This window comes from Microcaecilia unicolor, chromosome 4, assembly GCF_901765095.1.
Source record: "Microcaecilia unicolor chromosome 4, aMicUni1.1, whole genome shotgun sequence".
Classification (NCBI taxonomy): domain Eukaryota; kingdom Metazoa; phylum Chordata; class Amphibia; order Gymnophiona; family Siphonopidae; genus Microcaecilia; species Microcaecilia unicolor.
In genome coordinates, this window is record NC_044034.1 from 356,568,332 (window position 1) to 356,593,730 (window position 25,399).

Below are 25,399 nucleotides of genomic sequence, written 5' to 3' on the forward strand. Positions count from 1 at the left end.
ATCAGAAGGGAAGGAAAGTTTGTTTCAAGATAAGGCTTCTCACTGTTGCTCATAAAGAATTGGGTGGCGGAGCAGGTGGGGGAAGAGAGGTTGGTGGTTGGGAGGTGAGGATAGTGGAGGGCAGACTTATACGGTCCGTGCCAGAGCCGGTGGTGGGAGGCGGGACTGGTGGTTGGGAGGCGGGAAATACTGCTGGGCAGACTTGTATGGTCTGTGCCCTGAATAAGGCAGGTACAAATCAAGGTAAGGTTTACACATATGTTTGTCTTGTTGGGCAGACTGGATGGACTGTGCAGGTCTTTTTCTGCCGTCATCTACTATGTTACTATGTTATGACCTTGGGTGTGGTGTGGAGAAGGACAGCAAATGTTAGCCCAGCCGATCAGAATCACGCAGAGGTCACTGACAGTGAACTGCAGAACATTTAAAAGAGAAAAACCTGACCCTTCCCACCCTTTCCCAATCAGAGATCTGAGCTGGACCCAAAGAGGTTGTAGTGTAAGAGAAACCTCTTTTCTCTTCTCTTCTCCAGGCGTACGGCTGAACAGTCTGCTGGGGAGGAAGGGCAGCCTGGAAAAGATGAACAATTACTGGGATGTGGGGCAGTTCTTCAACGTCAGCATCTTGGCTAGCGACATCGGGAAGGCTGTGCAGGCAGCCGAAAGGCTCTTCAAGCTGAAGCCACCAGTGTGGTAAGTAGTGACCTATGCCTCAGTTGCACCCAGCCTTCCGTGTCCCCTTTCCGTGGACTTTAGACTGGCAGAGAAGCTTTGCTGTTTAGGGTGTCTGCTTGTGAACGTTTTGTAGAGTTTGAGTGAGTTGGGGGTGTCGGACAAATCGTAGGCTGGTTGACTAAGGGGCTCATGTCATCGTGCTGCACCCGGGGAGGGGGGGTGCAACGGAGAACCGCACCGCCCCTGGTGGCAGCCCCCCTCGCTACGCCAGAGTACAGTCTTTGTAAATAGCAGAGAAAAGGCCCCCCCTCCAACTCAACTATAACTAAACCTGGCCAATGGTTGGGTTTTGCTCAATCTTAGAATAGCAGATTGGAGGGAGGGGGAAGGGAGCAGAAGGTGGGAAATTCACTCTGTGTTTTACGAGGGTCAGCCACATAAAGCATTTTTTGTAGGTAGTAGTGTAGCCACGGGGGGGCTTTGGGGTCTGGGCCTTCCCAACTTTGGGCTCAGGCTCTCTCCAAACCTGCACTACACCCGTTAAATGGCTGGCGGAGATGCTGAAGCTCCGCTAGCTGAAGAAATTCCCTGATGAGCTGCTCTCCTCCCGATGCTGCAGTAACCCGCAGGTTGGCGAGTTGCCTCCCAGCGCCAACACCGGGATTCCTCGTTCATGCTTATGCAATAACTGAGCCCTCATGGAGTCCCGGAGTTGGCAGCTGAAGGCAACATACTGACTTCCAGGTTACTGCAGCAGTACAAGGAGGAGGGGAGAGGCTTGGCAGGGAATTTATTTGGCTGAAGGGGCTTCAGCATCCCCACCAATAAAGGTATTTTTTAACCCACTGTGGGGGAGAGAATACTTTGCTCTCTCACCTATGGGTCCCCCCCAAAATCAGAGGGCTGGTAGGTAGGTAGACATGCACCCCCACCTGTAAGAAAAGTGTCTCAGCAGCTAACCAGCAATTTTAGGCATTATTGTATACCCACCTCCGGTGTCATTTCCTCACAATGATCCTTCCCATTCCCTCTTTCCCCTGCTTTCTTTCCCTTCTGCTTTAATCCTATGCACAAAGTACAAAGACCAGGGGCCACTCGATGAAATTACATGGAAATACTTTTAAAACAAATAGGAGGAAATATTTTTTCACTCAAAGAATAGTTAAGCTCTGGAACTCGCTGCCAGAGGAAGTGGTAACAGCAGTTAGTGTATCTAGGTTTAAAAAAAGGTTTGAACAAGTTCCTGGAGGAAAAGTCCATAGTCTGTTATTGAGGTGGACATGGGGGAAGCCACTGCTTGCCCTGGGATTGGTAGCATGGAATGTTGCTATTCTTTGAGATTCTACAAGGAATGTTGCTACTCATAAGTACTTAAGTATTGCCATACTGGGAAAGACCAAAGGTCCATCAAGCCCAGCATCCTGTTTCCAACAGTGGCCAATCCAGGTCACAATTTACCTGGCAAGATCCCCAAAAAGTACAAAACATTCTATACTGCTTATCCCAGAAATAGTGGATTTTCCCCAAGTCCATTTAATAATGGGTCTATGGACTTTTTCTTTAAGAAGCTGTCCAAACATTTTTTTAAATTCCGCTAAGCTAACCACCTTTATCACATTCTCTGGCAATGAATTCCAGAGTTTAATTTGATTCATTTTAAATTTACTGCATTTACTCTTTGAGGTTCTACATGGAATGTCGCTACCATTTCAGATTCAACATGGAACGTTGCCTACTCTTTGGGTTTCTGCCAGGTACTTGTGACCTGGATGGGCCACTGCTGGAAATAGGATACTGGGCTAGATGGACCATTGGTCTGACCCACTACGGTTATTCTTATGCTCTCTTTTTCCATATTCTGTACAGGGCTTTCTCTTGCCTGCACTGCTCTCTCCTTCCTTTCTTACTCCCTATACCCCTTCCCGCTCTGCATGCCCCTCCCTCTCCAGTGGCCCTTTGTTGTCTCCTTGCTCCATCCCCTGTGTCTTTTATTTCAGTCCACTGAGCAAAATGTCCACAACTTAACAGTTGAGAGTTCTAGAGGTACGGGCATCCTCTGAAATCAGTTAGGGGACCGCTGGGCCAATGTCAATCCTCTGGCAACTTGGTAAAGAGCCTGGAGCAGCTGTGAACCTTTGGGCCCGGTGAGATCCGGAACATCCTAGACAACTTCACTAAAAAAAGAAAAGAAAAAAAAAGTGAACACTACTACTACTACTTAACATTTCTAGAGCGCTACTAGGGTTACGCAGCGCTGTACAATTTAACAAAGAGAGACAGTCCCTGCTCAAAGAGCTTACAATCTAATAGACAAGTGAATGGTCAGTCCGATAGGGGCAGTCAAATTGGGGCAGTCTGGATTCACTGAACGGTAAGAGTTAGGTGCCGAACGCAGCATTGAAGAGGTGGGCTTTAAGCAAAGACTTGAAGACGGGCAGGGAGGGGGCTTGGCGTAAGGGCTCAGGAAGGTTGTTCCAAGCATAGGGTGAGGCGAGGCAGAATGAGCGGAGCCTGGAGTTGGCGGTGGTGGAGAAGGGTACTGAGAGGAGGGATTTAATCCTGTGAACGGAGGTTACGTGCGGGAACGTAAGGGGAGATGAGGGTAGAAAGATAGTGAGGGGCAGCAGACTGAGTGCATTTGTAGGTAAGAAGGAGAATGCGGTATCTGATCGGAAGCCAGTGAAGTGACCTGAGGAGAGGGGTGATATGAGTATATCGGTTCTGGCGGAATATGAGACGTGCAGCAGAGTTCTGAACAGATTGAAGGGGGGATAGATGGCTAAGTGGGAGGCCGGTGAGGAGTAGGTTGCAGTAGTCCAGGCGAGAGGTAATGAGAGCGTGGACGAGAGTTCGGGTGGTGTGTTCAGAGAGGAAAGGGCGAATTTTGCTGATGTTAAAGAGGAAGAAGCGACAGGTCTTGGCTATCTGCTGGATATGCGCAGAGAAGGAGAGGGAGGAGTTGAAGATGACTCCGAGGTTGCGGGCAGATGAGACGGGGAGGATGAGGGTGTTATCAACTGAGATAGAAAGTGGAGGAAGAGGAGAAGTGGGTTTTGGTGGAAAAAAAAGAAAAGAGAGAAAAAAAAGTGAGCAGGTCTTAGATCTTGAATTCAGTGTGAATGAGTCTGGTGTGGTGCTTTGGAGACCAACATCACCACTCAGTGTTTTGCTTCCAGCAGGTCACATGCTGGGATTATGCTCGGAAGCATTTGGAACTGCGTCACTGCAAATATTGAAAGCTCTTAAGAAGTAATTAATCTTAGCAGTCTATTATTATTTTATGGTTTTTTTTATAGCTCTACAAGTGTACATAGTGGTGCTGAAACAGGATTACAGTGAGTGAGTGACACAGACAAAGTATGGACAGACTGGCAGTCCCTGTCTCAGAGAGTTTGCTGAATGCTTTGATTTACATAGATAACAGAGAGTATGATGGCAGATAGGGACAGTTAAGTCCATCTGGTCTACCTTTGGTACAGATGCTCCCTGGTTTTCCCTTCACGTCTGTGTTCATCGCTTCCTGTGTCTTTTTTTGGCATGTGTGCACTAGGTACCTGAGGTCTGTGGTGCAGAACCTGCTGTTAATCCAGCGTTTTAAGAAACTCACAGCTGAACACTCTCCGCGGCAGGAGAGGCTCAACTTCTGGATGGACATCATAGTAGAGGCAACCAAGGAGACCACCAATGGGCTACGTTTCCCAGTAAGAAGCAGGGAGGGCAGGCAGCCAAAACCTGCGCACGCGACTTGTAAATCTAGAGAGACAGACTTCATGGGGAAGTGTCGTTCTCTTGGTGTATTTGAAAATTGATTGTGTGAGCTTTGCATTGCCCAGAACAGAGACAGGTTCGTCCAGTACGTCTCCAGAGATGTGACCGTAACAAAAAAAAGGTTCAGGGCTGTTGTCCAATGGTGCCTGTCTCCCACCTAGAGGCAGTTATAAGCATGCTGCATTGTCCAACAACATTTGCCAAGTTGGCTTTTTCCAGTCTGTAAATATCCTTTCTTTTGGCAAGGTTTGACTTGGGGAATTAGTGTAATGGGGACAGGTTGTTATATTCTTGGAGGAGAAGTGGGAATCATAAAATTTATTTTAAGTACTATGGAATCAATTTCCAAAAACCTGTTGAGTGGATAGGATAACAGGATAAATCTAGGATAACCGTTCTCTCTGAATGGATGTTCAGTTCTGCCTCCTTGGCTAAGGGGCCCATTTGCAGAGTGGTGGTAAGCCCAACGCAGGCTTGCTTATCACTCACTCTTTCAGGACTACCACCAGCCCAACGCAGAACACGCACCATTTCCAGAAGAAAAGGGACACCCCCGGAAATGGCTGGCATAGTGGTAACCCAGCGGTAATGGGGCATCGCCGCGAGCTGCCCGGTTACTGTCGGTTAAGCATGGGATCCATGATCGCCAACTCAGCGGGTGGCGGTAAGGGCCTCCTCTACATCGCAGGGCCATGCGGTAAGAGTTCTCTTACCCCATGGCCATGTGTGCTGAGGGCGTTTTTTACCCACTGCGGTAAAAAGGATCCTGGCGCGTGGGAAAAAACATCCCCCACCGCCAGCACAGGGTCCTTTTTACAGCAGCGGGTAAAAAAGCCCCCAGCACACATGGCTATGGGGTAAGAGAACTCTTACCAAATGGCAGCTTGGTAAAAGGGCCCCTATGTAAGAATCCAGCTACGGGGGGGGGGGGGGGGGGGGGGTAAGCTATTAAGGTGTAATAAAAGGTGGCCATTTTGCTTGCTAAGGTTGTAGAATAGAGACTAATTGCAGTTTCGTAGTGTCAATTAGCACCAATTATACCCAATTATTTCTGATTATTGGTTCTTAGCACCAATGTCTAATTTACCAATTAATGTATGCAGATAACTGGCAGTATTTTGTGATGTGTGTGCTCAATATTGTGTGCGAAGTATGAAAATATATGCGCCAAGATTAGGGAATTAGGGGGATTTTATAACAGGTCGTTTTCACATGTAAACCACAGTTTTGTATGTGTACGTTGATTTATAGAATGAGCTTTAAAGGGATTATGCATTTTATGAGTTGGTTTATGTTGTTGGGGAAGGGGCTTCTATCCATATTTTCAGGATACAATGACATTCCAAAAATGTCATCTATGCCCACATGCACCAAACAGATCACAGCACAAACACAACACAGGTACCTGAGTGTCACATGAATGCTAAATGGTTTTTTTCCTTCTGCCCACCTGGATAAAGATGATGGGAACCTCCAAAATATCAACTTCTTGATTGCTTTTCTCCCATTAAAACATAAAATGTACATTAAAATAATTCCTTGCAAGCTTTCTGCTTTGCTTCTTTTTATTTTCAGCTTTGAAATTAAATATCACCACCCAAACTTAACGCAGCAGTACTAACTAGATTTCTCAAAATTTCACTTGTATCTTGACCCTGCTGCTGGATCTTTGGATCTTATTCCTAAGTCTCCCAGCTTGGCGAATATACAGTCCCATTTTAGACAGGCGGTAGAAGTCGGAATTGAGACGTACAGGTCGATGCATCTCAAATTTCACCAGTATTGTAGAACAGAATCTACCAACATAGAACCTGTTCTGAAATGCAGACAAAATGGATGTTTAGGCACCAGGTAGATGCCTCATAAGTATTGCCATACTGGGACAGACCAAAGGTCCATCAAGCCCAGCATCCTGTTTCCAACAGTGGCCAATCCAGGTCACAAATACCTGGCAAGCAGGGCCGGTCCTAGGGTTTCTGGTGCCCTCCTGCAGCCTATTAGTCAGCGCCCCTACCCATCCAGGCATCCAGGGGCGGGTAGTCACATCCCTTTTACTAGCCATGGCATCATTGAAAATATTACACCTGTCTTCCCTTCCCTCCTCTCCATCCATCCATCCATGTCCAACAATTCTCTCCCTGCCCTTCCCTCCATCCACCCATGTCTAGCAACTCCCCTGCCCTCCATCCATCTATCCATCCATATCCAGCAATTCTCCTCTCCCCGGCTTCCCCCCTCCATCCACCCATATCTAGCAATTCTCCTCTCTCTCCCGTGCTCTCCCCTCCATGTCCAGCAATTTCTCCTCTCTCCCTGGGCCCTGCCCTCCCATCCATGTCCATCTTTGTCCATCGATGATCCTCTCTCCCCTTCCCTCCTCCATCCATCCATCCATATCCAGCAATTTTTCTCCCTCCCCTCCATGTCCAGCAATTTCTCCTCTCTCCCTGGCCCTGCCCTCCCATCCATGTCCATCTTTGTCCATCGATGCTCCTCTCTCCCCTTCCCTCCTCCATCCATCCATCCATATCCAGCAATTTTCCTCCCTCCCCTCCATGTCCAGCAATTTCTCCTCTCTCCCTGGGCCCTACCCTCCCATCCATGTCCATCGATCAATGCTCCTCCCTTCCCTGCCCTCCCGCTCCCATGTCCACCTGCCCGCCCTCTTCTTTGGTTTAAATCTTGTGTTTAAATTTACCTCCGATGTCGCAGCAGCTGCGCAGTGTCAGTGAAATCGCTGCTGCCGACGTCTCCCAGCCTTCCCTTCACTCGTTCATTCCCTCAGAGTCCCACCTTCTTCTGACGTCATTTCCTTGCGAGGGCGGGACACTAAGAGGGAACGAACGAGCGAAGGGAAAGCTAGAGACGTCGGGCAGCAGCACTTTCACTGACGCTGCGCAGCTGCTGCGATGTCGGAGGTAAATTTAAATACAAGATTTAAATGCCCCAGTGTGGCGCGGGTACTGGAGCAGGAAACCGAAGGCAGGGCTGCTGTCGGGGTCCGGGAGCTGAGGTAAGCGGCGAGGGTAAACATGGCGTGGTGGCGCCCTCCAGAGGTCGGCGCCCTCCTGCCATGCTTACTGGGTTGGACCGGCCCTGCTGGCAAGATCCCCAAAAAAGTACAAAACATTTTATACTTCTCATCCCAGAAATAGTGGATTTTTCCCAAGTCCATTTAATAATGGTCTATGGACTTTTCCTTTAGGAAGCCGTCCAAACCTTTTTAAAACTCCGCTAAGCTAACCGCCTTTTCCCACATTCTCTGCTTTATAAAGATAAATGTATATAGTATCAGTGGTTCAAAGCGGGCACATAACCAGTTATATTGTAAAATGGCAACATAACCAGTTGCTTGTCAGCACGTAACCGGTTAACTTTAGAAACATGACTGATTATTATCCAGACACTGTCATGATTGGTTTCCCTTGCAGGTTTAGCATTTGGGTGAAGTACAAAAACCACTGGTGGATTAAGGGTCCCTTTTACAAAGGTGTGTAAGGGCCTACGCATGTCCAGCACATGCCAAATCAGTGTTACTGCCCGGCTACCGCATGCCCTGGGCAGTAATTCTGAATTTGCCGAATGCCGAAAACACGCAGTAGAAACTTAATTTTCTATTTCCTACCCTGGGGCGTTCCCAGCGGTAATTGGCAGTTGGCATCCGCTGGACGGTTACCACACAAGTAATGCATGAGCCCTTACCATTGGACGTGCGTAGGCCCTTACCCAGCTTTGTAAAAGGGCCCCCCCCCCTGTCTCTGAGGGTGGCACCTGCAATGTCCCGCTGTGTCGGTGCTCTTAGCTTTGCAAGGGAGCCAAATAAACAAGACATGATTTGTCTCAGGTTCTAGTGTTGGAGCCCACGAAGATCTACCAGCCTGCCTACGTCTCAATCAACAAAGAGGCAGATGAGAGGACGGTCTCCCTGTGGCATGTCTCCCCCGTCGAAATGGTGAGAAACAACCGCAAACATGTGTAGTATGCTAAGGCAGGCGGCCAAGCCCCTGCTACTTGAAATGCTCAACATTGCCCTTCTCTGTTTATTTTTACATTTCACAGCTGCCGTCCTGGCTATGGAGATGCAGTTTAGAAGATAGAACATGTCAAACTGTATGACTGAGTACATTAGGATAATTTTCAGTGAACGTGGTGTACAGAGGCTTCAAAGCCAATGCACATATGTACTGCTTAGTTAATGCGGTGTTCAATCCACTTCACCGCAGGCTGCATGAACTAGTCTTAGTGAAGGCAGTTCTTCCACAGCCTCGGCAAAAATGCAAGAATAACGCCAGAATAATCCAAAATCACAAAAAGTACCCAACAGCAGAAATAATTTTAGACAAACCAAATACCTCCTCTAGATAATATGGTGGTTGTTTTATGGTTTGGACATCTGAAAATTGGCATTTAGACGTCCATATTGAATGGACGTCCAAATCCCAACTGTATCAAGCCAGGATACGAACATCTAAAATTGAAGTACATTCATATGGCAAGGGGGCGTGGTCTGGGCGACACTAGAGAGGGACTAAGCTATGGACGTCCACCTCTGATTGCAGCAGAAGGGATGTCGGTGTCCAAAAGGATGGACATCCATATTGAGGTCTGCTCCTTGACACATCCAGGATACAGAAAGGTTCTCCGATTGAGCAGTTCTGCTCTGGATGGAATAAGGGAAGTCGCTGTAGGTATTCTTCTGTCCCTGGAGGGTACACAATTAAGAGAAAAGAAATTATAAACAGCTACAGTGAGATTTGAACTGGCAACCTGTGACTCTCTACTTCAGTTCACAACTCTATTCATTAGGCTACTCCTCCATGTGGATGGCTCAATGGTCATTTTAATACGGATAATCCTCGGCCTCCACAAAGACGTTCGTGTCCCTTGTTTTGCCCTGTTCATAGTTTGGACGTTTCAGTCTATAAAATGAATGTTGACTCTGGATGTAGCCAGCATTTGAACGTCCATTGCTCGTGTATTTTAGAACAGACGTTCATTTGTGCTAGAGCATTTCTCCGTAACTGGGGATGAATCTAGGAATCTATTTTATCAAGATGCACGTACACATGTTTTGCCTTTGTAAACAGACATTCAGTGGGTACATTTTTTGTTCACTTTTTCCCTAGGCTTGCACCTTGGATCTTTTATTTTTTCATGCTCCTGGTTTAAATTGAAGAAGATTGTATGCAATGAATGCACTGTTAGAAATGAGATTGATATATACTAAAATATTACTGTAAAAATTGGAGTTTTTTTTGACCAGTGATGACGTGTTCCCTATCAGAGAAGACACGAAAAGTACCACTAGGGTTTTTGAGGTCTTTTCCTCTGTTGTAAAAAAAAAAATATATACATTGAAAAATATCAATGAAGAATGTGAGGAGCTTTTAAGTACTATGGGCCAGATTCTATAAAAAGCGCCTAAAAAAACTCTGTGCGATAAACATTTCCGCGTAAGTTTATAAGCGACGCCTAGATTTAGGTGCAGTATATATTATAGAATACACTTAGTTGATACCCAGCGCCTAAAACTATGCACCTCCATTTACGTGCGTAGATTTACTCACACTGGGCCATACTCTATAACTATGCGTGTAAATTTTAGCACGCCCACGAAACGCCCATTTCTCCACTCGTAACCAAGCCCCTTTTGAACTACAAGCGTTAGTATTTAGGTGCAGTGTGTGTAAATTCTAATTATAGCCAATTTATTTATTTATTTATTTATGTTATTTTATTTATTGCACTTGTATCCCACATTTTCCCACCTATTTGCAGGCTCAATGTGGCTTACAAAGACCTGTCATGACATCACCATTTCAGGGTAACATAGTAACATAGTAGATGACGGCAGAAAAAGACCTGCACGATCCATCCAGTCTGCCCAACAAGATAAACTCATATTTGCTACTTTTTGTGTATACCCTACTTTGATTTGTACCTGTGCTCTTCAGGGCACAGACCGTATAAGTCTGCCCAGCACTGTATCTCCGCCTCCCAACCACCAGCCCCGCCTCCCACCACCGGCTCTGGCACAGACCGTATAAGTCTGCCCAGCACTATCCCTGCCTCCCAACCACCGGCTCTGGCACAGACCATATAAGTCTGCCCAGCACTATCCCTGCCTCCCAACCACCGGCTCTGGCACAGACCGTATAAGTCTGCCCAGCACTATCCCTGCCTCCCAACCACCAGCCCCGCCTCCCAACCACCGGCTCTGGCACAGACCGTATAAGTCTGCCCAGCACTATCCTCGCCTCCCAACCACCGGCTCTGGCACAGACCGTATAAGTCTGCCCAGCACTATCCTCGCCTCCCAACCACCGGCTCTGGCACAGACCGTACAAGTCTGTCCAGCACTATCCCTGCCTCCCAACCACCAGCCCCGCCTCCCAACCACCGGCTCTGGCACAGACCGTATAAGTCTGCCCAGCACTATCCTCGCCTCCCAACCACCGGCTCTGGCACAGACCGTACAAGTCTGTCCAGCACTATCCCCGCTTCCCAACCACCAGTCCCGCTTCCCACCACCGGCTCTGGCACAGACCATATAAGTCTGCCCAGCACTATCCCCGCCTTCCAACCACCAGCCCTGCCTCCCGATCTTGACTAAGCTCCTGAGGATCCATTCCTTCGGCACAGGATTCCTTTATGCTTATCCCACGCATGTTTGAATTCCGTTACCGTTTTTATTTCCACCACCTCCCGCGGGAGGGCATTCCAAGCATCCACTACTCTCTCCGTGAAAAAATACTTCCTGACATTTTTCTTGAGTCTGCCCCCCTTCAATCTCATTTCATGTGACCTGCTTCTACAAAGATACAATAGAAGAGACTGTCATAGTAATGAAGGAGTGGCCTGTGTTTTGCTTGGTTATGGATTCTCATGGTAGGCTTTGGTGAAAAGATAGGTTTTCAACGATTTGCGAAAGTTGGCTATTTCTTGAATTGTTTTCAGGTGGGTTGGCAGTGCGTTCCATAGTTGTGTGCTGTTGTAGGAAAATCTGGATGCGTGTGTTAGTGCTCATTTATTGCTTGTTAAGTGCTGTTATCAACGCTGATTAGCTTGTTAAGCCAATTAAGTTACGCACATTGTTACAGAATATGCCTGGATTTCAGCGTGGATCTCTAGGTGAGCTATATAGAATCCGGAAGTATATGTTTAATTCCACAATATGGTTTGGTGAAGATTTTCATATTTTTTTGTGGAAGTTCAGGTATTTCTTTTTTTTTTTAAATTATTTGTTTATTGCTTTTTTTGAATACCACATATATCGTACAGACTAATAGTAAATCCCTCCCCCCCCCAATTGCGACCCCTTATATCAACATCAACATAAATTAACATCATCTTTAGTCCTGACCCTCCACTCTTCCCCCCCACCTTGATCTTACTGATTATCCCACCCCCTCCCCCAACCGTTTCATGGTGTGGTTATATGCTGTGATTTCCATTGTTCATATGATTGCCAAGTCTTTTGAAAGGCTCCCAACTTGCCCTTCTTCATTGCTGTTAGTTTAGACATTTAGTATAGATAGTCCACTTTATGTAACATCTTCTGCATATCCGGCGGCTTTTGCTGTTTCCGTTCTTTCGCGATTGCTATTTTCGCAGCTGTTAAATATTGACATGCACGTCTGTGCTGCTCTATTGCCAGTGTCTCCGGCTTAAAGTTAAGTAGGCAACTTTCCGCTTTACATGGATAAGTCTGCTGAAGGACCTGGCCGATCAATGCTGTCACCGCCCTCCAATAGTCCTGGATCTTTGGGCACTCCCACCAAATATGCATGAACGTCCCTTTAAGTCCAGAACCCCTCCAACATGCATTTGAGGCCTGCGGATATATGCGTTGTAGCCTAGCTGGTGTATAGTACCAGCAGTAATATATTTTATAACCATTTTCGATCATGGATTGTGCCGTTGATGGTTTAAAGAGATGCCTGTACCCCCTCCTCCATTGTGTATGTGTTCTGCAGCAATTGTTCCCATCTACCTGTGTACCGCGTTTGTGGATCTGATCTTTGCAGGAGAGCTAAGTACAGCCTCGTTATACACCCCTCTTCCACTCCCTCTCCGTAAAGCCTGCTCCAATGATGTCTCTGCTAGCTCCAATTCCTCCCTGACCATCTTGTGTATAAAATTACGTACTGAGCAATAAAATACTTGATCTCTTAGTGGCCACCCATATTGTTCCCGCAGGTAGTCAAAGCTTACCACCCTCTCCTTATCCCACAATTGGCCAAGTTTGTACAATCCCCCCTGGGCCCATTCCCGGTATACTCTCTCCGTTTCCCCCCATTGAAACCCTGCTTTGCAGATCGCTGTTTGCTGAAAATAATTTCTCTCTGGGAACCATCGTTTCCGCACTTGGTGCCATGTGGTCAGGATGTGCCTGAGACAGAAAGTAAGGGAGTGGGAAGCCCGAATGAGGGGGGAGAGAGCGGTGCCGCAGCAGCCCAGATGGGGGGGGTGCGAGTGTGGGGAAAGGGGAAGCAGCGCTGCAGCGGCCCAGGAGGGGGGGTTGCGAGTGTGGGGAAAGGGGGAGCAGCGCTGCAGCGGCCCAGGTGGGGGGGGGTGCGAGTGTGGGGAAAGGGGGAGCAGCGCTGCAGCGGCCCAGGTGGGGGAGGTGCGAGTGTGGGGAAAGGTGAGTCCTGGTGCTGGCAAGCTTCTTCCGGGTCTGTCTCTCTCCTGCTCCTGTGTGCTGGCCGGGAGCATTAATATGGTAACCTGGCTGACCCGGGATACCGTGTTAATGAAATCATCCGGGTCCCGGCATGCAGGAGCAGTCAGAGACAGAAAGTAAGGGAGCGGGAAGCCCGATTGTGGGGGAGGGGATGCAAGGGTAGGGGTGGGAGGGCGGTTCCACAGCAGCCCAGGTGGGGGGGTGCGAGTGTGGGGAAAGGGGAAGCAGCGCTGCAGCGGCCCAGGTGGGGGGAGGTGCGAGTGTGGGGAAAGGTGAGTCCTGGTGCTGGCAAGCTTCTTCCGGGTCTGTCTCTCTCCTGCTCCTGTGTGCTGGCCGGGAGCATTAATATGGTAACCTGGCTGACCCGGGATACCGTGTTAATGAAATCATCCGGGTCCCGGCATGCAGGAGCAGTCAGAGACAGAAAGTAAGGGAGCGGGAAGCCCGATTGTGGGGGAGGGGATGCAAGGGTAGGGGTGGGAGGGCGGTTCCACAGCAGCCCAGGTGGGGGGGGTGCGAGTGTGGGGAAAGGGGAAGCAGCGCTGCAGCGGCCCAGGTGGGGGGAGGTGCGAGTGTGGGGAAAGGTGAGTCCTGGTGCTGGCAAGCTTCTTCCGGGTCTGTCTCTCTCCTGCTCCTGTGTGCTGGCCGGGAGCATTAATATGGTAACCTGGCTGACCCGGGATACCGTGTTAATGAAATCATCCGGGTCCCGGCATGCAGGAGCAGTCAGAGACAGAAAGTAAGGGAGCGGGAAGCCCGATTGTGGGGGAGGGGATGCAAGGGTAGGGGTGGGAGGGCGGTTCCACAGCAGCCCAGGTGGGGAAAGGGGAAGCAGCGCTGCAGCGGCCCAGGCGGGGTGGGGGGGAGCAGCGCCGTGGTGGCCCAGGTGAGGGGGTACAAGTGGGGGGGGCGGTCTTGCTCCAGGCCTGGGTGTGTCTCTCGGTGGCCCTGTTTGGAACTCATTTCCAAGCCGATGGTCTAAGATTTACAGTCAAGAGCTCGTGCTAATGCAGTGTTATTATCAAATATAGGAAGCCTGTCACCTGAGGGAATAAATTTGAAATGTAAAAAAATCTATTCAAGTGGTAAGAGCCCAGCTTCCACCTCACCCAGTGCAATGACTTCTGTCAGTGGGCCTTGGATCTTGTGATGGTTGTCTTTCTGTACTCAACATATCTGCTACATGTTGTAATGGTCAGTTACTGTGCTACGGTGCTTAAAAATAAATCCTGGCCAGAATACAGAACTATGCAGTGACTAGGTGATCTGAGTCTAGTCTGTCTTCAGAAATAGAATCAGTAAAGAAACACGTCGCCCATCACTCAGCACTGTTGCTTATATCCACTGCCCTCTTTTCACTGCTTCACTCTGCAAAGTGCATCACATGTTATTACCTCATCCACAGAAGTGAGTTCTAAAGCTGTGCTTCTCAGCCCTGTTCTTGAAATACAACCTAGTCCCATCAGATTTTCAGGATATCCATAATGAGCCGGGGGGGGGGGGGGGGGTTGGGAGGCAGGGCTAGTGCTGGGCAGACTTCTACCGTGTTTCCCCGAAAATAAGACACTGTCTTATATTAATTTTTGCCCCCAAAATGCGCTAGGACTTATTTTCAGGGGCTGTCTTATTTTTCAGGGAAACATCGAGGTTGGCCCACCCGCCCTCCGTCGCTCCTGGAACTAACCTTAAATGCCTCCTTTCACCTTCGCATCAAGCAGCAGCAGGGCAGGCCACTCCTTCCTTCAGTGTCCCGTCCTTGCCTGACGTAACATCCGCGAGGGCGGGGCACAGAAGGAAGGAGAGGTCTGCCCTGCTGCTGCATGCTGCGAAGGTGAAAGGAGGCATTTAAGGTTAATTCCGGGAGTGACAGAGGGCGGGTGGAGGGGGGCCCGGCGACCTCGGGGGGGGGGGGGGTGGCCTTGTCCGGCTCTCGGCGGCCCTGCTTTCAAACAAAAATTTGCTAGGTCTTACTTTCGGGGGAGGCCTTATATCTAGCAATTCAGGAAAACCTCTACTAGGTCTTATTTTTGGGGGATGTCTTACTTTCGGGGAAACAGGGTATGGTCTGTGCCCTGAAAATGGCAGATAACAAATCAAGGTCAGGTATACACATAAAGTAGCACATATGAGTTTATCTTGTTGGGCAGACTAGATGGACCGTGCAGGTCTTTCTCTGCCGTCATCTACTATGTTACTATGTAATATGCATGAGCTAAATCTATCTAATGACCATAAGAACATAAGCATTGCCATACTGGGACAGACCAAAGGTCCATCAAGTCCAGGAGCCTCTTTCCGACAGTGGCCAATCCAAGTCACAAGTACCTGGCAAGAGCCCAAAAGAGTAAAACAGATTTTCTGCTGCTTATCCTAGAAAAAGCAGTAGATTTTTCCATGTTAATAATGTCTTATGGACTTTTAGGAAATTATCCAAATCTTTTTGAAACCCTGCTAAGCTAACTGCTTTTACCACATTCTCTGGCAATGAATTCCAGAGTTTAATTACACGTTGAGTGAAGAAATGTTTTCTCCAGTTTATTTAGATTTACTACTTAGTAGCTTCATTGCATGCCTCCTAGTCCTACTATTTTTGGAAAGGGTAAACAAGTGCTTTACTTATACCCATTTCACTCCACTCAGTATTTTATAGACCTCTATCATATCTCCCTTCTGATGAACCCTAGCCACTTTAGCCTTTCCTTAAAGGGAAGTCGTCTCATCCCTTTTATCATTTTCGTTTCCCTTCTCTTTACTTTTTCTAGTTCTGCTATATCTTTTTTGAAACGCAGCGACCAGAACTGCGCACAGTATTTGAGCTGAGGTCACACCGTGGAGCAATACAAAGGCATTATAACAGTCTCATTTTTGGTTTTTCGTTCCTTTCCTAATAATTCCTAATATTTTTTTTGCTTTCTTAGACACCACTGCACACTAAGCTTGATTGGTGATTCCTAATGTGGAGCCTTGCATTACATAACTATAATTCGGGTTCCTCTTTCCCACATGCATCACTTTGCACTTGCTCAAATTAAAAGTCATCTGCCATTTGGATGCCCAGTCTCGTAAGGTTCTCTTCAATTTTTCACAATCCTCTTGCGATATAATAACTTTGAATAATTTCATAACATCAGCAAATTTAACTACCTCACTAGTTGTTCCCATCTCTAGATCATTTATAAATATGTTAAAAAGTAGCGGTCCCTTCACAGACCCCTGGGGAACCCCAGTATCTACCCTTCTCCATTGAGAATACTGACTATTTAATCCCTACTTTCTGATTTCTATCTTTTAACCAGTTTTTAATCAACAATAGAACACTACCTCTTATCCCATGACTTTCTAATTTGCTCGGGAGTCTTTCATGAGGTACTTTGTCAAATTCCTTTTGAAAATCCAGATACACAGTGTCAACCGGCTCATCTTTATCCACATATCTATTCACCACTTCACGGGAAATGTAGTAGATTGGTGAGACAACATTTCCCTTGAATAAATCTATGTTTTTCTTTGTTTCATTAATCCATGCTTATGTATTTGCTCTGTAATTTTGTTCTTTATAATAGTCTCTACTATTTTGCTCTGCACTGACATCAGGCTTACAAGTCTATAAATTCCGTATCTCCTCCGGAACCCTTTCTGAAGACTTGAACGTTACATTGACCACCCTCCAATCCTCTGGGTCCATGCTTGATTTTAAAGATAAATTACATATTACTAAAAATAATTCTGCAAGTTGATTTTACAGTTCTGTCGTAACAGCCGTTCGGTCCAGGCGATTTGCTGCTCTTCAATTTGTCAAATTGCCCCATTACGTCTTCCAGGTTTACAGAGATTTGTTTTCAATTTCTCTGACTCATCAGCATTGAATACCGTTTCTGGCACTGGTGTCTGTCCCACATCTTCCTTGGTAAAGACCGAAGCAAAGAATTCATTTAATCTCTCTGTAGGACCTTTGCTTTCCCTAAGGGGCCGTTTTACGAAAGGGTTGCCGCCGGCCCAAAGCGGGTGCCAGCAGTAGTTCAATCTACAGCATGCACCATTTCTAGTGCTAGCAGAAATATTTCGAAAGTATTTCCTCAGGGGTTACCCGGCGGTAAATTGGGCAGCATTGTGCACTGCCCGGCTACAGCCAATTTAGCACAGGAGCCCTTACCGCCACCTCAGTAAGTGTTTCTCCTCATTTGCATAGAGACAGGTGATAGGATATATAATAAGACTACAAATCCCTGTAATCCTGTAGTTCCTTGTAATAGGCCTATTCAGAGCATGTGTCCAGTTCCCTGTGTCTTATGTGACTCTTTCTATTGGCTTGCCTTGTTCTCTATGCTTGCTGGACAAGTTCCGCCCCCCCCCTTTTTTTTTCTGTCCATCGGGTCTGGAGAGTTAGTCTGCAGCATATCTCCTTTCTGAACTGAAACTGCTTATGCTGTATTCTGTTGTGTGACCCCTTTCAAGCTACTGTGACTCTTATCAAGATTTCACCAGTGTAAAAGTATAAACAGCATTACTCTCAGCGTGTTGTTGAATTATTTCCAGCATCTCTCGTGCATGGAGAGAGGCCTGGTTGAGAACAGACTCAAAGTTTGCAAGGAAAAAACTCTTGTCCAGTCCATCTGAACTGTAAGGGGCCCTTTTACAAAGGCGCGCTGAAAAAATGGCCTGCAGTAGTGTAAACGTGTGTTTTGGGCGTGCGCAGAATCATTTTTCAGCGCACCTTGAAAAAAAATGCCTTTTAAAAATTTTTGCCGAAAATGGATGTGCGGCAAAATGAAAATTGCTGCGCATCCATTTTGGGTCTGAGACCTTACCGCCAGCCATTGACTTAGTGGTAAAGACTCACTAGGTAACTGGGTGGTAATGACCTATGTGTGTCAAATGCCACTTGGCGCACATCCAATACATGCGCCAAAAATGAAATTACCGCAAGAGCCTTTCGGTAGCAGGGCGGTAACTCCATTTTGGTGCGAGTAGACACGCGGCTTAGTTAAAGGGCCCCTAAGCTATTTATCCTTGTTTAAATACTGCATTCAAGAGTTCTGAGTTAGAGAATGACACAGAGACAAAGTTTGTCCCCGTCCCTACCCTGTCCTTATGGGTTCTGTCTCTGTCCCCGTAGGTTCTGTCTCCATCCCCTCCCTGTCCACGTCCCCGCTCCGTCCCCATGGGCTCTTTTCTCATCTGCAGAAGCCTCGAACAATTATGATTTTATATTTTAAATCTTTTTATTAAAGTATAAAAAGGAGTAATATGCTGTGCAACTATTGTGTACAAGTTACAAATAGAAAACAATAATAACAGCGAGCAGTTTTAATAGCCCTCCTCACCACCACCCTCTACCCTTCCAACCCCAACAATAGCTGATTTCTACTACTCCAAGGAATCCTAATCCACACTGTTAAAATGTCCAGGGGTACAAAATACAACCCGTTCTGTATGCCCTAGAGGGGAGAAATATGCCCTATGAAGAACTGTTATGATTTCTTAATCTATGGATGAATAAGAAGTCGTCAACAATCTGAGGATTCAGTCTAGCTCTCCCGTCTTCCACAGTCGTTCCTGCAATAGAAGATGTCTTCTTAGAAGATGTGCTGGTACCAGGATGTACAGGATCCCCCCATGCAAATTTTGCTGGTTGTGGCCAGCATGTTTGCTTGTTTTTCAAAAAAATCAAAATACCGTTGTCTGCATCACTCAAACATAAATAACAGTCCAATTCATTAACAGGCTTCAAAGTAGAGTGACACAGGGACACAGTTTATTCCCATCCCCATGGGGATGTCCCCATCCCTGCCCCGTCCCCGAGGGTTCTGTCCCCGTGTCATTCTCTATGCTGAGTCTTCTCATAGCGTCTTTCTATACTCATAATCATACTATAATCATAAAAGATCTTCAGCCTCTACTCCAGGAGGATGAATTACTGAAAGAGATATTCCCATCCCCACCAGTACTGGCCTTCCGACAGCCACCCAACTTAAAACACAAGCTAATCAGAAGTAAGCTCCCAACACAGACTCAAAAAGAAGAGAATGGCACACATCCTTGCAATATATCCAGCTGCAAACTATGCCAAAACATTTCACAGGACCCCCACGGTCATTCACAAAGGAAAAATATTCAACATAAAGGAATCCTTTACATGCTCATCTTCCAATGAGGTATACATCATTCAGTGTAAAAAATGTGACGAAGGATGCTATATTGGAGAAACAAGCCAGATGCTAAAGACAAGATTTAATTTACATAGACATCACATGAAAAATGCCAGTGCCAGACAGGATTCCACCCTTGTGGGGCAGCACTTTACAAAACCAGAAAACTGTACCAGTGATTTCATAGTAAGAATCCTAAAAGGTAACTTTAAAACAATATTTATTTATTTATTTATGGCATTTATACCCCACATTATTCCCACCCACGTAAGACCTTTGAAGTCAAAATGATTACATATTTTGACACCCACCAGACAGGACTTAACAAAGATCTGGGTTTTCTAGTCCATTATAAACCATAAAGTTGTATTGCTCTGTTTGTCACCCTCCTCTCACCTATCCACTCCCATCCTGTTAGACTATCACTGAAATGCTTTGATGTTCCCATGCATATCTCCTGGTCTCTCACTATCCACCCCCACCCTGTTAGACTGTCACTGAAATGCTTTGATGTTTCACTTATATATACTGTCATCTACCAACACTTGCTTATTTCCGATCTGATGAAGAAGGGCAACCTTCGAAAGCTAATCAAGAAATGTATTATGTTATGTCCAATAAAAAAGGTATCATCTTATTTTCTTTTCCATGTTTTATTTTGTTTTATTTCTATTGATTACCTTTAAAAGTGGACTAACATGGCTACCACACCTCTTTACTCTGGTTTACACTGCATGGCAATCAAGCAGTGAGAGGCCACCTAGCAGTCCAACTGATTCATTTACCGGCTTCGTGCTTCTAATATATCTAAAAACGTTTTTACTCTGTGTGTTTGCCTCCAATGCAATATTCTTTTCAAAGTCAATCTTTGACTTCCTTATCAGTGCTTTGCATTTGATTTGCCATTCCTCATTCTGTTTCCTATTATTTTCAAACAGACCTTTCTTCCATTTTCTTCCCGTGCACTCCGCTCCATGGATAAATCCTTCTTATCTGTTCCCTTCTCCACTACTGCCAACTCCAGACTTTGCGCCTTCTGTCTCGCTGCACCCTACGCCTGGAATAAACTTCCTGAGCCCCTACGTCTTGCCCCATCCTTGGCCACCTTTAAATCTAGACTGAAAGCCCACCTCTTTAACATTGCTTTTGACTCGTAACCACTTGTAACCACTCGCCTCCACCTACCCTCCTCTCTTCCTTCCCGTTCACATTAATTGATTTGATTTGCTTACTTTATTTATTTTTTGTCTATTAGATTGTAAGCTCTTTGAGCAGGGACTGTCTTTCTTCTATGTTTGTGCAGCGCTGCGTACGCCTTGTAGCGCTATAGAAATGCTAAATAGTAGTAGTAGTAGTCTCTTGTAATCAGAGGTGATATTGTGATGTCATAATGCCTCAGGCCACCAATAAGAGCCAACCTCATCAGTGATGTCACAATGGCTTGATTGTCCTATACTTGGCTCACTTTTATTACATAGCTTTTTGAGCAGGGACTGTCTTTCTTCTATGTTTGTGCAGCGCTGCGTACGCCTTGTAGCGCTATAGAAATGCTAAATAGTAGTAGTAGTAGTTTTAGCTCTAATAGTTTCCTTCACCTCACTTTTTAACCCTGTTGGCTTTAACTTGGCCTTCATTCCTCCTCTTTTAATACATGGAATATATCTGGTCTGGGCTTCCAGAGTGGTATTGTTGAATAGTATCCACGTCTGATGTAAATTTGTTACCTTTACAGTTGCTCCTCTAAGTTTTGGGGTTTTTTTTTTAACCATTCTCCTCATTCTATCGTGGAGGGGCATAATCGAATGGCACCGGCGAAATAGATCGCCGGCGATCTATTTTGGCGACAGCGCAACAGCTGGCCATAACCGTATTATCGAAAAAGATGGCCGGCCATCTTTTGTTTTGCTAATACGGTTGGAACCGGCCAAATGCCTTGGATGTAGCCGGATTTGAGATGGCCGCTTTTGTTTTTCAGCGATAATAGAAGCTAAAAGCGCCCATCTCAACCCCGGCTACATCCAAGGCATTTGGTCATGGGAGGAGCCAGCATTTGTAGTGCACTGGTCCCCATGACATGCCAGGACACCAACCGGGCACCCTAGGGGGCAATTCTAAAAAATTTTTAAAAATACACAAATAGCTCCCAGGTTCATAGCTTCCTTACCTTGGGTGCTGAGCCCCCCAAATCCCCCCCCCCAAAAAAAAACCCACTCCCCACAACTCTTCACCATTACCATAGCCCTTATGGGTGAAGGGGGGCACCTACATGTGGGTACAGTGGGTTTTGGGGGGGGGGGGTTGGAGGGCTCAACACTTAGCACCACAAGTGTAACAGGTGGTGGTGGGGTGGGGGGGGGGGGGGATGGATCTGCCTGCCTGAACTGCACTGCACCCATTAAAAACTGCTCCAGGGACTTGCATACTGCTGTCAGGGAGCTGGGTATCACATTTGAGGCTGCCAAAAAAGTTTTTTTTTTTGTTTCTTTTTGGGTGGGAGTGGGTTGGTGACCACTGGGGGAGTACGGGGCAGTGATCCCCGATTCTCTCCGGTGGTCGGTCAGTTAGGGCACCTTTTTGTGACTTGGTCATGAAAATGAAAGGACCAGGTCATGCCGGCGAAATGCTCGTTAAAGCCGCTTTTTTCCGTTATGGGCTAAAGCCGGCCATCTGTTAACCCCGCTCATGCCCGCCCATGTCCCGCTTTCGCTTCACCGCCAACACCCCCCCTTGAACTTTCCCCGGCTCTGTGACGGGAAAGTGGCGATGGTGTCAAAAAAGCGGCTTTCGATTATACCGATTTGGCCGCTTTTGAGAGATCGCCGGCGATCTCCCGATTTGTGTCAGAAGATCACCGGCAATCTCTTTCGAAATTAAGCCCGATAGTCTCCTTTTTGAAAGTTAAAGGCTAACGTATTGGATTTCCCGTATGTACTTACTCCAGAGATTACATCAAAACTGATCATGTTATGATCACTGTTTTCATGTGGCCCCAGCACCATTACCTCCTGCACCAGATCATGCGCTCCACTAAGGACTAGGTAAAGAATTGTTCCCCCTCTAGTTGGTTCCTGAACCAGCTACTCTGTAAAGCAGTCCTTGATTTCATCAAGGAATTTTACCTCCCTAGCGTGCCCTGATATTGCATTTACCCAGTCAATATCAGGGTAATTGAAATCACCCTTTGTTTTTGTGTTCCCCAGTTTGTTACCCTTCCTAATTTCCGATAACATTTCTACATCCGTCTGTTCATCCTGGCCAGGCGGACGGTAGTACACTCCTATCACTATCCTTTTCCCCTTTACACATGGAATTTCAATCCACAGTGATTCCAAGAAGTGTTTTGTTTCCTGCAGAATTTTTAGTCTATTCGATTCAAGGCCCTCCTTAACATGGAATGCTAACCCTCCACCAATTCGTTCCACCCTATCTCTGCGATATAATTTGTACCCTGGTATGACTGTGTCCCATTGGTTATTTCCCTTCCACCAGGTCTCAGAGATGCCTATTATATCTGTTTTTCATTTAGTGCAATATATTCTAACTCTCCCATCTTATTTCTTAAGCTTCTGGCATTTGTATATAGACATTTCAAGCTATGTTTGTTGTTCCTATTTACAATTTACTCAGCAGTAGACAGTGATAATTTGCCATCTTAAAATCTGTCTGCTCTTTATTTAAAGACACCTGGAGGGGCATAATCGAACGGGGACGACCATCTCTAAGGACGTCCATCTCTAAGGACGTTCCGGCGAAGGAGCGGGGAAACCTGTATTATCGAAACAAGATGGACGTCCATCTTTCATTTCGATAATACGGTCGAGGACGCCCAAATCTCAACATTTAGGTCGACCTTAGAGATGGTCATCCCCGGTTTTCAGCCATAATGGAAACCAAGGACGCCCATCTCAAAAATGACCAAATCCAAAGCATTTGGTCATGGGAGGAGCCAGCATTCGTAGTGCACTGGTCTTCCTCACATGCCAGGACACCAACTGGGAACCATAGGGGGCACTGCAGTGGACTTCACAAATTGCTCCCAGGTACATAGCTCCCTTACCTTGGGTGCTGAGCCCCCGAACCCCCCCCCCTTAAACCCACTCACCACAGCTGTACACCACTATCATAGCCCTTAGGGATGAAGGGGGGCACCTACATGTGGGTACAGTGGGTTTTGGAGGGCTCACATTTACCACCACAAGTGTAACAGGTGGGGGGGATGGGTCTGGGTCCGCCTGCCTGAAGTGTACTGCACCCACCAAAAACTGCTCCAGGGACCTGCATACTGCTGTGATGGAGCTGGGTATGACATTTGAGGCTGGCATAGAGGCTATAAAAACATGTTTTAAAATTTTTTTAGGGTGGGAGGGGGTTGGTGACCACTGGGGGAGTAAGGGGAGGTCATCCCTGATTCCCTCCGGTAGTCATCTGGTCAGCTCGGACATTTTTTCGAGGCTTGGTCGTGAAAAAAAAGGGACCAAGTAAAGTCGACCAAATGCTCTTGAGGGACGCCCTTCTTTTTCCCATTATCGGCCAAGGACGCCCATCTCTTAACTACACCCCCGCCCCACCTTCGTTACACTGCCGACACGCCCCCGTGAACTTTGGTCATCCCCGTGATGGAAAGCAGTTGAGGATGCAAAGAATCAGCTTTCGATTTTGCTGATTTGGGCGACCTCAGGAGAAAGACGCCCATCTCCCGATTTGTGTTGGAAGATGGGCGTCCTTCCCTTTTGAAAATAAGCTAGCTGGTCTCCATTGCAACCTTGCTATTGAGGTGCTCTATCTTATTTATTTTAAGCGCTTGATACACTGCAAGTGATGTCTGAGGCAACTATGACGTTTACAATTTCTATTACAGGTACTTTGCACTGACCCTAGGGAATGGAGAGCTAAATGACTGTTTATGGTTTTGCGAAGACTGGTTTCCTCTGTTTTTGGAATTTGCTTTGGACCCTACCATTTGAAGCAACATGGGAAATGCCAGTGACATATCCCGAGTTGTTAACAAATGAAAAGAAGCAGAAGAAACCACATTTTGTGTTGTTTCATTAGCCGATAATAGTGCACGCTCTTCATAACGCTGCTCTCAAAACAACAAACTGGCCAAGATGTTGGTCTCATAAACCACATGGGAAACAGAACGAACCGAAAAATGTCCAGCTACCCATCCCTATAGTCCATATGCATATTTGTACTTTCTGCAGAGCAGGTGTACATTTTTACAAGACAATTTGCATACTATTGAGCCTGTGCCTGGCTGTTTGTTCTATAAAGACCTTGGAAATAAAATGAAAATAATCATAACATGCAGGTCTTTTGTTTCTTTGACCTAGGTGCCCTCCTATAAATGACCCCTTGTGTTAGTTGGCTTCATCCTGGTTTTCAACAAAACTTGATCTCTTGTTCACCTTCATCTTTGCTTTTTGCAGAAGGGTATCCATGAGTGGAACTTCACAGCTTCTTCAATCAGGGGCATCAGGTAAGTGTAGAGTCAAAGATGTGGCAGTAGATTTAGGTGCTCAGATGTCCCCCTTCGGGCCATTCATTACCATAATCTTCTGGATCTAGTGGAGGAGGCAGTAGAGTATCCTACGGTCTTTTTAACCAGTGGGTGAACTGTTACACCCGAGATGTCTAGATACAGCAACCTGTTGTCTAAAAGACTGCATTTCACACACTGCTTTGATGTGGTTGCAAACCCTCCTAGAGTGAACTGCAGTGGTGTAGCCAGAACTGATATATTGGTGGATATATCATCTATCCCCCCTTCAATCCGTTCAGAACTCTGCTGCACGTCTTATATTCCGCCTGAACCGATATACTCATATCACCCCTCTCCTCAGGTCACTTCACTGGCTTCCGATCAGATACCGCATACAGTTCAAGCTTCTCCTTCTTACCTACAAATGCACTCAGTCTGAAGCCCCTCATTACCTCTCTACCCTCATTTCCCCTTAGTTCCCGCCCGTAACCTCCACTCACAGGACAAATCCCTCCTCTCAGTACCCTTCTCCACCACCGCCAACTCCAGGCTCCGCTCATTCTGCCTCGCCTCACCCTATGCTTGGAATAAACTTCCTGAGCCCTTACGCCAAGCCCCCTCCCTACCCATCTTCAAATCTTTG

The 25,399-nt window shown here is 46.7% G+C and overlaps 1 protein-coding gene across 3 annotated transcripts in view; it reads left to right on the forward strand.

Moving 5' to 3' along the window:
- The window catches only part of MAP3K15 (mitogen-activated protein kinase kinase kinase 15), a 223,385-nt gene that overhangs the window by 140,889 nt on the left and 57,097 nt on the right, over positions 1–25,399 (forward strand). For all 3 annotated transcript variants that reach the window (XM_030202273.1, XM_030202274.1, XM_030202275.1), the window contains 4 exons: positions 533–692; positions 4,225–4,375; positions 8,287–8,394; positions 24,704–24,753. In XM_030202273.1, coding sequence (XP_030058133.1) covers positions 533–692; positions 4,225–4,375; positions 8,287–8,394; positions 24,704–24,753 — 469 coding nt within the window. The remainder of the gene's footprint in view (positions 1–532; positions 693–4,224; positions 4,376–8,286; positions 8,395–24,703; positions 24,754–25,399) is intronic.